Source organism: Doryrhamphus excisus, linkage group LG5 (assembly GCF_037039965.1).
Source record: "Doryrhamphus excisus strain RoL-2023G ecotype Guam linkage group LG5, RoL_Dexc_Guam_v1.1, whole genome shotgun sequence".
Lineage (NCBI taxonomy): Eukaryota > Metazoa > Chordata > Actinopteri > Syngnathiformes > Syngnathidae > Doryrhamphus > Doryrhamphus excisus.
This window is the reverse complement of record NC_136361.1, coordinates 3,289,030-3,302,957: the sequence shown is the minus strand read 5'-3', so window position 1 is coordinate 3,302,957 and position 13,928 is coordinate 3,289,030. Positions and strand designations below refer to the sequence as shown.

The following is a 13,928-nucleotide window of genomic DNA, read 5'->3' as shown; positions in this document are numbered from 1 at the left end:
CCCAAACTCAAGGATCTGCTCCTATGGGAGCAACAGTAATAACTAAACAGTGTTGTGTTAATTCAGGTCTGATCGACACTTAAACGCATCATTTGAATGGAACTCATTCATAACCCCAAAGGACCACCTATATGCTCATTCAGGAAAATATTACAGTATAAACTTTTATGTATAAAAAAACTCCGACTTAAGAGATTCATTACTGCATCCATTCTGCAGCCTTTTGTGTCCCGGTGAATGAATAAATAGGATAAATGCATCTTCAGAGACAAAGTGCCACCGTGATTCATACGGTTACTATTCAACCCCCCCCCCCCCGAACATGAATACAAATTCCAGAGAAAACAAAGCAGCCATAACTCAGAATCAGCCTTCCAAACCAAAAAGCCTCAACTCCAGCTGCACCGCCCCTGTGGTGATTTTTTTTTTTTCTTCATTTCAGGGTGCCATAAACGCACCGTCACGCTGCCAAGACGACACACGCCGCACCTCAACCGGGACATGCTCTATTACCATTGGACCAACCGTTAAGGAAAATATGCATGAAGGAACTTTGCTGTAATGTGAGCCCCTGTTTACCTAAGTGGAGCATGCGTGGCGTTTGTGGCACATCCAGCGGCGTGGAAGAGGAGTCCTTGTCCACGAACTTTGCGGCGAGCCAACGCTAACTAAATAACGCTTTTTTTTTTCATCCTTTAATAACTAAAAAACAACCAGCTGTCACAGCAAGCTTTTTAAAGGCTAACCATTAAGCGGCTGCATGCAAACACGCTTAAATAAGAGCTTAAATAAAAACACACAACTAGCTCCTACCCCCTCCGAGGCCTCCTGCGGGATTGACGTCCATGTTGGCACTGAGGGTTTATGGTGGGGGGGCTCCACCTGATGCCATGCAGGCCTCAGGGTCATCCCGAAGGCCTTCCTTGCTCCAAACCAGTCCACCAAAATGGCTCAACCATGATATATTCACTTGTGAAGCCGGACTGTTCCATTTAAAAGTTTCACTTTTACAACAATGGTGGAGTCAAGGAATAATTTTTACTTGTTATATTATTATATTCATGATTTAATTTACTATTAAAATAATATTTATAATTGTAATGGATTAATTCTAACTAAAAACTCAACAGCCGGATTTGGGATTTATTGGGAACAGGTGTACAGAGTTCATCTTATATAGATAATATGGTTCCACACATGACCATGACGAGACGTAAGATTCCTGATTAACTCATTCAATCCCAGCCATTCCCGCTCGGTGGCGGCCATTTTGGATGATTTTGACTGATTTTGCAGGGATTTACCACAAACATGGTATATACCAAAAGAAAGATAAGGGTTTTGATCTCTTTAGTAATCAGCAGTAGAACTTAGTTAAAATATACCAAATATATCAAAGTATTACTTCTTAAAAAATGCAATTCTGCCACCTTGTGGCTGTTTTTTTTGGGCTTAAAAACTTAACCACACATGCTCTCTTCTATTGTGGAGTTACATCATCAAGTCTTTGTGCCTCTCACGCAATATAAGGTATAAATACGTCTTTGGTAGCAAATGAGTTCATAATATTATTACTATATACTATTAGAGCCCTTCAAACATGAAATAACAACCCTATAACACTCATATTGTCACGTTTCGGCATCACTGTGTTGCGGTGCGACCCCAGGATGCAGAGAGCAGGACCGAATGCAGGTAAAAATATTTATTTTTGCAATAATTGCGGCAGGCAGGAAAAAGGCAACACAACTTGCTGACTGACAAATGATAATGATCCCACCAAGGGAGAAGCGCACACCTGAACTATATACCCACACAAATTAGGGACAGGTGTGAACGATTACGGCAACCAAGGACAACAGGAAGTTAACTACAAAATAAGAGTTCCAAAACGGAAACCAAAACCTAAACCGAGAACATAAACCAACTGTCACGCAGGACTTCACGCAGGGCGTGACAGTACACCCCCCTCAAGGACGGATCCCAGATGTCCAAAACAAATAGTAGTCAAAGAGGGATGGGTGGTGGGGGGACCGGAGGTGGGTCGCCGACGGAACCCTTCTGGGGGCCGGCCGGGGCGGCAGGCCCGGCGGAGCCAGCAAGACACCTCCAAGTGATGGAGGGAATGGTTGGGTTGGTAAACGCCTTCTGGGGGGCGCCCTCGACCAAGCGCGAGGTAGGCTTCCTCAGGCGGGCGCCCTGGGTGTAGAACCAAGTCTCCGGCCGAAAGTCTAGAGGCCGTCCGGCCCCGACGCGGAGACGGCGAAGAAGCAGGCGTCCGGTCCCGACGCGAAGAAGCAGGCGTCCGGTCCCGACGCGAAGAAGCAGGCGTCCGGTCCCGACGCGAAGAAGCAGGCGTCCGGTCCCGACGCGAAGAAGCAGGCGTCCGGTCCCGACGCGAAGAAGCAGGCGTCCGGTCCCGACGCGAAGAAGCAGGCGTCCGGTCCCGACGCGAAGAAGCAGGCGTCCGGTCCCGACGCGAAGAAGCAGGCGTCCGGTCCCGACGCGAAGAAGCAGGCGTCCGGTCCCGACGCGAAGAAGCAGGCGTCCGATCCCGACGCGAAGAAGCAGGCGTCCGATCCCGACGCGAAGAAGCAGGCGTCCGATCCCGACGCGAAGAAGCAGGCGTCCGATCCCGACGCGAAGAAGCAGGCGTCCGATCCCGACGCGAAGAAGCAGGCGTCCGATCCCGACGCGAAGAAGCAGGCGTCCGATCCCGACGCGAAGAAGCAGGCGTCCGATCCCGACGCGAAGAAGCAGGCGTCCGATCCCGACGCGAAGAAGCAGGCGTCCGATCCCGACGCGAAGAAGCAGGCGTCCGATCCCGACGCGAAGAAGCAGGCGTCCGATCCCGACGCGAAGAAGCAGGCGTCCGATCCCGACGCGAAGAAGCAGGCGTCCGATCCCGACGCGAAGAAGCAGGCGTCCGATCCCGACGCGAAGAAGCAGGCGTCCGATCCCGACGCGAAGAAGCAGGCGTCCGATCCCGACGCGAAGAAGCAGGCGTCCGATCCCAACGCGAAGAAGCAGGCGTCCGATCCCGACGCGAAGAAGCAGGCGTCCGATCCCGACGCGACGACGGCGAAGCAGCAGGCGTCGTCCCTGCCAGAGCCTGTCCATCTGCTCCAGCAAGCCCTGCTGCTCGTCCTGCAGGTGGAGAGGGCTGTGTCTCCTCATTCCCCCAGCAGGTGGCGCCATCCTCCCCTTCCATCGGCAGGCTGGGCTGTGCTTCCACCGTAGCCCAGCAGGTGGTACTAGCCCCCCCTCTCGAAGGCGGATCCCAGACGCCGTAATCCGAGGGAGCCGAAACCAGGGCAGGGAGGAGGGAGGCTTGGAGGAGGGCCACTGGCTCCTCCAGGTCAACAGTCCCGGCCACAGCCACCTGCCTGGTCCCGAAGCTGCGCGGCTTGGGCACGGGCGGGATCAGGGACGCCACGCAGCTTGGCATGGGAGCCGGGTCTTGAGAACCCCAGTGGCTGCGTGGCTTGGGCACGGGCGCCAGGTCTTGGGGACACCTGGGACTGCGTGGCTTAGGAACTGGAGGAATCCGAGAGGCCACGCAGCTTGGCACGGGAGCCGGGTCTTGGAAACCCCTGGGGCTGCGTGGCTTGGGAACTGGCAGAATCTGTGAGGCCACGCAGCTTGGCACGGGAGCCGGGTCTTGAAAACCCCAGGGGCTGCGTGGCTTGGGAACTGGAGGAATCGGAGATGCCACGCAGCTTGGCACGGGAGCCGGGTCTTGGAAACCCCAGTGGCTGCGTGGCTTGGGAACTGGAGGAATCCGAGAGGCCACGCAGCTTGGCACGGGAGCCGGGTCTTGGGGACACCTGGGGCTGCGTGGCTTGGGAACTGGAGGAATCCGGGGAGCCTCGCCACTTGCCACGGGAGCCGTCAGGGAACGCCCGACGGGCTGAAACTCGGCAGCAGCGAGAGAGTTGAGCTGTGCCGTGGCGTGACATGGCGAGGCGGAAGAGGGCGGCCACACCTCTTGGCGACGTGCCGTGCGCCGGCGACGCCGCCGCGTCGGAGGGTGTGCAGCGGTTACCGGGAACACCGACGCCATGGGCACTAGGGTGCCGTCCGGCCCCCACACCATGGTTTCCAGTTCCTCCGGAGTATACCTTGCACATTCTTGCTCCATTGCCTTGAAGAACTGCCGGGTCCATTCGTCGAACTCCGCGAGGTCGTCGTCGGGTCCGTCGAAGCCGGCAGGGCAAGAGGGCGGGTGCACCTCGACTTGGCGTGGAGGGGAAGACGAGCTAGGCGTCGCTCTGTGGCGCCGCGGCTTGCGTCGGCGTCGCGAAGGGTTTGGAGCGTCGTCGGCGGGTCCGGGATACAGCCACGCCGTAGCGACGAACGTGTCGTCCGGACCGCACACCAAATCCTCCATCTCCCATGGCGGCATCGCCATCTCCTCGTCCTCCATCGCCTTGAGGAGCTGCCAGGTCCAATAATCGCTCTCCGCGAGGTCTTCGTCACTTGGTGGGATCATTCTGTCACGTTTCGGCATCACTGTGTTGCGGTGAGACCCCAGGATGCAGAGAGCAGGACCGAATGCAGGTAAAAATATTTATTTTTGCAATAATTGCGGCAGGCAGGAAAAAGGCAACACAACTTGCTGACTGACAAATGATAATGATCCCACCAAGGGAGAAGCGCACACCTGAACTATATACCCACACAAATTAGGGACAGGTGTGAACGATTACGGCAACCAAGGACAACAGGAAGTTAACTACAAAATAAGAGTTCCAAAACGGAAACCAAAACCTAAACCGAGAACATAAACCAACTGTCACGCAGGACTTCACGCAGGGTGTGACACATATTACCCAATACAGAAAACACAAGAGAAAATGAGACATAATATAGACACAATTTTTTTTTATACTTTCGTTGTGTACAGTACTTCCTGCTACTGTCTCATCAATAACAGTACTGACACCTAGTGACCAGTGAGGAATACTACATATGACGTCTTTGAATGCATCTTCTGAATGCCTTATATTATATACATTATATTATATATATTTATATTATACATATTTTATTTGTAGCCTTTTTTATACTTAATTTGAGCAAAAAATATGTACAATAATAGTAAATATATGTATATATATAAATATACATAAAAATATGTAAAAAAAAATTGAAAAAAGTATAATAGTAATGATTTATGAATGAATATATTTTATCGGGGGCTGCACGGTGGACAAGTGGTTAGAGCGCAGGTCTCACAGCTAGAAGACCCAAGTTCAATTCCGCCCTCAACCATGTCTGTGTGGAGTTTGCATGTTTTTCTCCGGGTACTCCGGTTTCCTCCCACATTCCAAAAACATGCTAGGTTAATTAGCGACTCCAAATTGTCCATAGCTATGAATGTGAGTGTGAATGGTTGTTTGTCTATCTGCTGGGATGCCCGAAGACAGCTGGGATAGGCTCCAGCACCCCCCTCGTGAGGATAAGCGGTAGAAAATGAATGAATATATTGAATCGAGTGAAGCCTGAAAGAGTGAAGTGAGGGATTACTGTGGTTTGAAATAATAAAGACTGTAAAAGTGAATTAGCCCTTCAGGAACATGAAAGGATTGATGGTGTTCTTCTTAAAGCTCCACTGTGCCAACGCGCAGCTTTACAAGGCTGCTAATCAGTAGTAGGACTTCATTACTATGTACAGTAACTACATTGTTATGTAAACCTGAGAAGGTCTACAAGATTACAATATGGAGTACTATAAAAAAAATAAAAAAAACACGGAATGTTGGTTGTTCCTGAAGTGCCGGCAGGAAAGTCCAGACGCTTTCCTTTCAATTACAATGCGGCATCTGGCGGGAAGCGGCGGCGTCTCATTAACAACACGACTCTCACAACAAAGGCATGAACTGACAAGGATGTCTGCTAACATCACAACAGTTGGGGAACGCAAACGAGCTTCGACTGCCGGTCTATTATTTCGGCTCTTCTTGCGCTACGGCGATGCCTGAGAGACCGCAATCTGTCATAACGCCCGAGACGCGTGCAGTCACGCAACTTCAGCCTTCTTTTGGAATATTTACACCTACTTAAAATGCACTGAACTCATTCAAAGCTGTGTGTCTGGAATATACTTCTCTGTATCTGTTACTGAATAAGCCCTCCAGACAGAAAATAGCACCCCTATAGTCACCTTTTGACCTGTATAACACACTAGAAACTGTATAGCGACGGAAAATAAGACATAAACAACACATAGTATAGACTCCTTGTTGAAATTAAATCAAATACAATACAATACAACAAGGCTGCACAGTGGTTGAGTGGTTAGCGCGCAGGCCTCACAGCTAGAAGACCCAAGTTCAATTCCACCCTCGCCCATCTCTGTGTGGAGTTTGCATGTTCTGATGTCTTTGAATGCATCTTCTGAATGCCTTATATTATATTTATATATATTTATTATATAATATTATTATATTTGTATATATTTTATTTGTAGCCTTTTCATACTTCATTTAAGCAAAAAATATGTACAATAACAGTAAATATATATATATATATATGTGTGTGTGTAAATATACATAAAATATGTATAATAACAGTGATGATTTATGTATGAATATATTTTATTGAGGGGCTGCACGGTGTTCGAGTGGTTAGCGTGCAGGCCTCACAGCGAGAAGACCCAAGTTCAATTCCACCCTCTGCCATCTCTGTGTGGAGTTTGCACGTTCTCCCTGTGCAATGCGTTGGTTTTCTACGGGTACTCCGGTTTCCTCCCACATTCCAAAAACATGCTAGGCTAATTAGCCTCTCTTAGCCTTAGCCTCCCGCCTCTCGCCCGAAGACAGCTGGGGTAGGCTCCGGCACCCTCGTGAGGAAAAGCGGTAGAAAATGAATTAATGAATATTTTATCGAGGGGCTGCACAGTGGCCGAGTGGTTAGCCCGCAGGCCTCACAGCGAGAAGACCCAAGTTCAATTCCACCCTCTGCCATCTCTGTGTGGAGTTTGCATGTTCTCCCTGTGCAATGCGTTGGTTTTTTCCGGGTACTCCGGTTTCCTCCCACATTCCAAAAACATGCTAGGCTAATTAGCCTCTCTTAGCCTTAGCCTCCCGCCTCTCGCCCGAAGACAGCTGGGGTAGGCTCCGGCACCCTCGTGACGAAAAACGGTAGAAAATGAATGAATGAAAATACAAAAAAAAATTAGCATTAGCATTAGCATTATTAGCATTCAAGTCAATCCATCACATGACGACAAAAACTCCTCGAAAAGTTAGATGACTGGCGACGGATCAGTCGGGAAACCAAAAAAAACGCCTGATTCATCCTGACAGGAAATGTCAAGCGAGGAAAATCTGCTCCATCCGACGAAGGGCAGAGCTTCATATGCCCCCCCCGCCCCCCGGTGCGCTTGTCCAATTACCGCAGTGACGGTCGCCTCCACTGCAGACATACGAGTGACGCCGGGCTTCTATTTAACATTCTGCCCGTCCCGCGCTGCTACTACACGGCGAGGAACAAAGCTTTCGGCTGAAAGAGCACAGACAAGAGAAATGATGACTTCCTTCTGGGTGTCGGAGCATGGCCGCTCGTCTCTGATCATTCCACCCAGCGAGGGAAAGACAATCATGGGGGCGCAAGAAATGCAACTTTACTGGCCAGTTGCTCTCAGTTAGCGAGTTACGAGTCAATTTGTTGCTTCAAATGTCTCAAAAATATACAATTAAAACACAATTAATTAATCAATTAATTCACAGTCGAGTACGGCCTATTATTAGTCAAAAACGACTGGAACCTTGGTTAGCATCCGCCTCGCTTAGCACAGAAAATGTACGATAAAATTTTTTTATTCGTCACAAAACGTCCATGCTAGCTAGTTACACCGTCCCACAAAAGTCGAGTCAATTTGTTGCTTCAAATGTCTCAAAAATATACAATTAAAACACAATTAATTAATCAATTAATTCACAGTCGAGTACGGCCTATTATTAGTCAAAAACGACTGGAACCTTGGTTAGCATCCGCCTCGCTTAGCACAGAAAATGTACGATAAAATTTTTTTATTCGTCACAAAACGTCCATGCTAGCTAGTTACACCGTCCCACAAAAGTTACGTCAATTTGTTGACTTGACCTTTGTTGACTCGACTGGAACCTTGGTTAGCATCCGCCCCGCTTAGCACAGAAAATGTACGATAAAATTTTTTTATTCGTCACAAAACGTCCATGCTAGCTAGTTATACCGTCCCACAAAAGTTACGTCAATTTGTTGACTTGACCTTTGTTGACTCGACTGGAACCTTGGTTAGCATCCGCCTCGCTTAGCACAGAAAATGTACGATAAAATTTTTTTATTCGTCACAAAACGTCCATGCTAGCTAGTTATACCGTCCCACAAAAGTTACGTCAATTTGTTGACTTGACCTTTGTTGACTCGACTGGAACCTTGGTTAGCATCCGCCCTGCTTAGCACAGAAAATGTACGATAAAATTTTTTTGGAGTTCAACTGTATTCATCACAAAGCGTCCGTGCTAGCATCTTCACCATGCTAACAAAATGGCAGCCGGAACTAAAAGTCTATACGCTATCAACCGGTCGACAATCGTTTTACATCAATAAAGATAATTCAAAATGCATAAAAATTTAAAATGCGACTGTTCGCAAACGGAAACAATCTGGCAACAAGACGCCGCGTTCATGTTTGGCCTTGACTTGTTTCTTGAATTTGATTCGGTGTTTCTCACGTTTTTCTAACCTCAAGTGGTCTTCCATATGAGTATTATCATTCATCATTTATATGGGGGGGGGGGGGGGGCATACTCGATTTGGTTAGCGTCCGTTTCAGTTAGAGTCGGACCTATTTCAATGATGCTAACCAAGGTTCCTCTGCGTAAGGCGTTCAGAAGATGTTTTGTAGTATTCTACACTGGTTACTCGGTGACGGTCATGTTAGCCAACAACTGTCTCATGTGCAATAATTGCTAACCAGGGGCTACCACAGTGCTAAGCTAAAACTCAACTCTGAGCGCTTATTTATACCTTATATGTCTTATTTTGTCTTATTATGTCTACTCCATTACGTAATACGAGTGTCAAGATAACTATAGGGGTGCTATCCCATGTCTAGAGGGCTCTAGTAATGTTAAAAAAGACTTATTTAGAAGATCGTAAGCAGGTTTTTCTATGATCCAGCTACAAAAATATTCCATTTAAATATAAGGACTCGGTTGCAAGGCGGTCGAGTGGTTAGCGCGCAGACCTCACAGCTCGGAGACCAGAGTTAAAATCCCACCCTCGGCCATCTCTGAGTGGAGTTTGCATGTTCTTCCTGTTTTTTTCCTCCCACAACATGCTAGGTATTAACCTAGCATTAACCTAGCATGTTTTTGGCGACTCCAAATTGTCCATAGGTATGAATGTGAGTGTGAATGGTTGTTTGTCTATATGTGCCCTGTGATTGGCTGGCCACCGGTCCAGGGTGTACCCCGCCTCTCGCTTGAAGACCGCTGGGATAAGCTCCAACACCCCCCACGTGACCCTTGTGAGGAAAAGCGGTAGAAAATGAATGAATGAAGATAACTATAGGGGTGCTATCCCATGTCTAGAGGGCTCTAGTAATGTTAAAAAAAAACTTATTTAGAAGATCGGAAACAAATTTTTCTATAATCCAGCTACAAAAATATTCCATTTAAATATAAGGACTCGGTTGCAAGGCAGTTGAGTGGTTAGCGCGCAGACCTCACAGCTCGGAGACCTGAGTTCAATCCCACGCTCGGCCATCTCTGTGTGGAGTTTGCATGTTCTTCCTGTTTTTTTCCTCCCACATTCCAAAAACATGCTAGATATTAACCTAGCATTAACCTAGCATTAACCTAGCATTAACCTAGCATTAACCTAGCGACTCCAAATTCTCCATAGCTATGAATGTGAGTGTGAATGGTTGTTTGTTGATATGTGCGCTGTGATTGGCTGGCCACCAGTCCAGGGTGTACCCCGCCTCTCGCCCCAAGAAGACAGCTGGGATAGGCTCCAGCACCCCCCATGCGACACTCGTGAAGATAAGCGGTAGAAAATGAATGAATGAATGAAGATAAGGAATCCTACTTTGCAGATATTCCCTTATTACATGATTATTACGTGAGCGAGCATCAATTAATCACAATAAACGAGGGATTATTGCTTATTAAACCTTTAAATTGGGGAGTGTGTAAGAGGTTTAAGGGTTTTTGGTCTATCCACTACGCTACGGTGCACCAAAACCGTCTTAATGTAAGGCTGAGCGACAAAGACAATCCACACTCTTCCATCCCTGCTGCTACACGTCTCCATTTTCCCCTCGGCGAGAATATTGCGTTTGAAAGGTGATAATATATTTTGACATTTCCAAAGTCACCGTTATCTCCCTGGCGGTGGTGGCGGTGGTGGTGGTGGTGGAGGAGGAGGAGGTGGGAGGCCTCCAATAGACGAGGATGCGACAACAAACACAAACGACAGGAGAAAAGTGGGACAACAGTAATCCCCTGTTTGAAATGAATGAGATTTCAGAGGAAAAAAAAAAAAAAAAAAAAATTCCGGCATGCGATACTTTCCCAACAGTCACATCGCTTTGCATCTCACGGCAAATAGTGTGATGCGGCGACATAAAACCATCCTGGCGCGGTAGAAGTGGCGCCGCGTGAGCTCACGTTGAACCTGATGCGGTTCATATCCGAAAAAGACGAGGAAAAGAAGCGTAAAAAAAAAAAAAAAACGTTTTCTCCACACTGGGCTCACTCCCACAGGTTCTCAAATAAACTCGTTTTGAACTCTTGTGGATTCTTTGACATTCGGTGAAAATCAAACATGCTGTGAAGCTCGACCTTGAAACGACATTGAAAAGCCAGACAAAACTCAACTTTCTTTGGAATGAGATGCATTGAAGCGGCTTCTTTTGTAGCAAAACTACATTTTTTTTTTACTAAAAAGTTTAACACTGCAGTGAATATTGTGTGAAAAAAAGTGTTCTTTTCCAATAATTAACTAATTAATTAATAATTAATAATTAGAATAATCCCTCAGCACACTTTGCACAACAAATTTCACTCATAAATAATAAAAAAAACTTGCTTTTTACATCAAAATGGATAAATAAATAAATGTTATTGTCACTAGGTGTCAGTAATGTTTCATTGATGCGACAACAGCCACCGCAGGAAGTACTGTGCAGAACAGGAAGTTAAAAAAAAATCTCCAACTGCTAACTTGTGAGTCTATATTATGTCTTATTTATGTCTTATTCTCTGTTATTATGTCAACTTTCTAAAGTAATAGGAGTGTAAAGGTGACTGTAGGGGTGTTATTTCATGCCCAGAGGGCTCTAATGGTTTTGTTTACTATTTCTAATCATTCATTCATTTTCTACCGCTTATCCTCACAAGGGTCGCGGGGGTTGCTGGAGCCTATCCCAGCTGTCTTCAGGCGAGAGGTGGGGTCCACCCTGGACTGGTGGCCAGCCAGCCAATCACAGGGCACATATAGACAAACAACCATTCACACTCACATTCATACCTATGGACAATTTGGAGTCGCTAATTAACCTAGCATGTTTTTTGGAATGTGGGACGAAACCGGAATACTGGGAGAAAACCCACACAGAGATGGCCGAGGGTGGGATTCAACTCGGGTCTCCTAGCTGTGAGGCCTGCGCGCTAACCACTCAACCGCCGTGCATGTTTACCTCAAAGTACAATTAACCTAGCATGTTTTTGGAATGTGGGGGGGTAAACCGGAGTACCCGGAGAAAACCCACGCATGCACGGGGAGAACATGCAAACTCCACACAGAGAGGGTGGAATTGAACCTTGGTCTCCCAGCTGTGAGGTCTGCGCGCTAACCACTTGACCACCGTGCGTGAATAAATACTCAAATATAAATTGATTTTTTTTTTTTAATCAATGGAAAAAAAAAACTAAATTAATCAGTGTCTTCGCTGCGTCACCCCAGGTTACAGGTGTGTGTGAGTGACAGGAAGAAAAGCTTTGGTCCTAAACAGTGTGTCTTTTTTCAGTTTTCTATGTTAAAATAAATATTTTTTTTAAGTAAAAATGAGTACCGAAACTTAATTAAGCTAATTTGATTGTTTTCTTGTGGTCTAACCTGGAAAGCTGCTTCGTTTTTTCATGCACTGGTTTGGAGAGGAAGAAGAAAAAATCGATAATGTGGTTACATCATCTTTGTTGCTCTACTTTCCGCATGTGCTTTTACAACCTGGCCCAGAAACTCAAAATAATGGTCTCCCATTCAAATGGGGGGGGGGGGGGGGGCGACGCCACCGGAATGTAAAACATTCTCATAAACGCCACCGCCGAAGCATCGCCATGTTCGATATACGTGCAGCATTTTTATTTCTTTATTCATGACCCGGGGGCCGATTCTCGCCAAATCAATTGTCGGTAGGCGGGAAATGGCGGCTGACATGACAGTCGTCTGGAGAGCGGGCGGGTGTTTTACATCGATCGGGTACCCTTGCGGAATGCGTGACCTTCAAGCAGACGGTGAGAGAGAGAAAAGGGAGAGCGATTTGCGCCTTTCATGGACATCATCTCCAGTGGAAGGAGATAAGGCTTGTGTGTGTGTGTGTGTGTGTGTGTGTGTGTGTGTGTGTGTGCCCAGCAAACAAACATTGTGTCTTTGCTGCAGTGTCTCAACTCAGTCAACTATAACACAATTATTATAACCAAATACTACATTATATTACTCTCATTATTTCTTCACAAATAGCGATTGGCTAATCATTTTTCCATGAATGTATATTGAATGATTACAACAGGATCGAACCAGCAACCGGTTAAATATTTTTATTCACCAGAAGGGGGCAGTGTTAATTTGCTAATTTGTTTTTAGCAGACTCAAAACAATGAAGTTGGAAATGTGTTGAAATGTAGCAATACGTTGATCGAGGATCGAACCAACAACCGCTACTTTTTGCGCTATGTCACCCCCCAGAGGTATTCTAGGCAGAATGGTTCAATAATAGAAAAGTTTAAGTTAAATTTAAATTTAATTTAAATCAGGATTACAGCGAGGATTGAGAATCGAACCAGCAACTACTCAACTTCTCTGTCCGAGAAGCAGATTATTCCAGTCATGGAAAATGTGAAACATGCTATCCGACTAAGAATAGTGGAATGTGAAATAGACGTATGAATGTGAAAATGCGGACTAAATGTTGAAAAGTATAAAAAAATATATGAACGATTACAGGGGGGGTCAGGGATAGAACCAGCAACCTTTGGGTTGGAAAACCCTCCTGAGTCATGTCACCCTATGGAATAGGCAGAATGGTTCAGATATAGAAAATTAAAAAGGGGGCGACAAGGGGAAAATTACCACAGAATATGTGAAATTACCGTAAAAAAATGTTATTTTTTTTTGCAATTTTAGAAATAATAAATAATAAATAGTCATGTCACCCAATGGAATAGGCAGAATGGTTCAGATATGGAAAATTAAAAAGGGGGCGACAAGGAGAAAATTACCACAGAATATGTGAAATTACCCTAAATTTTTTTTTTGCAATTTTAATTTTTTTTGCAATTTTAAAAATAATAAATAATAAATAGTCATGTCACCCTATGGAATAGGCAGAATGGTTCAGATATGGAAAATGAAAAAGGTGGCGACAAGGGGAAAACTACCTCAGAATATGTGAAATGACCCCCCAATTTTTTTATTAATTTTAAAATAATAATAAATAATTAATAATTAATAATTAATAATTAATAATTAATAATTAATAATTAATAATTAATAATTAATAATTAATAATTAATAATTAATAATTAATAATTAATAATTAATAATTAATAATTAATAACTAATAATTAATAATTAATATTTAATAACAAATAATTGATAATTGATAATTGATAATTGATAATTAATAATTAATAATTAATAATTAATAATTAATA

At 45.4% G+C, this 13,928-nt stretch overlaps 1 protein-coding gene across 3 annotated transcripts in view; it reads right to left on the bottom strand.

Moving 5' to 3' along the window:
* The window catches only part of myripb (myosin VIIA and Rab interacting protein b), a 96,136-nt gene that overhangs the window by 17,564 nt on the left and 64,644 nt on the right, over window positions 1-13,928 (bottom strand). The window contains exon 1 of one of the 3 annotated variants that reach the window (XM_058059358.2): window positions 814-1,038. The exons of the other annotated variants lie outside the window; for them this stretch is intronic. Within the exon in view, the coding sequence (XP_057915341.2) occupies window positions 814-847 (34 nt within the window). The 5' untranslated portion in view covers window positions 848-1,038. Of the gene's footprint in view, window positions 1-813; window positions 1,039-13,928 lie in introns of those variants that run through there. 3 annotated transcript variants of the gene reach the window in all.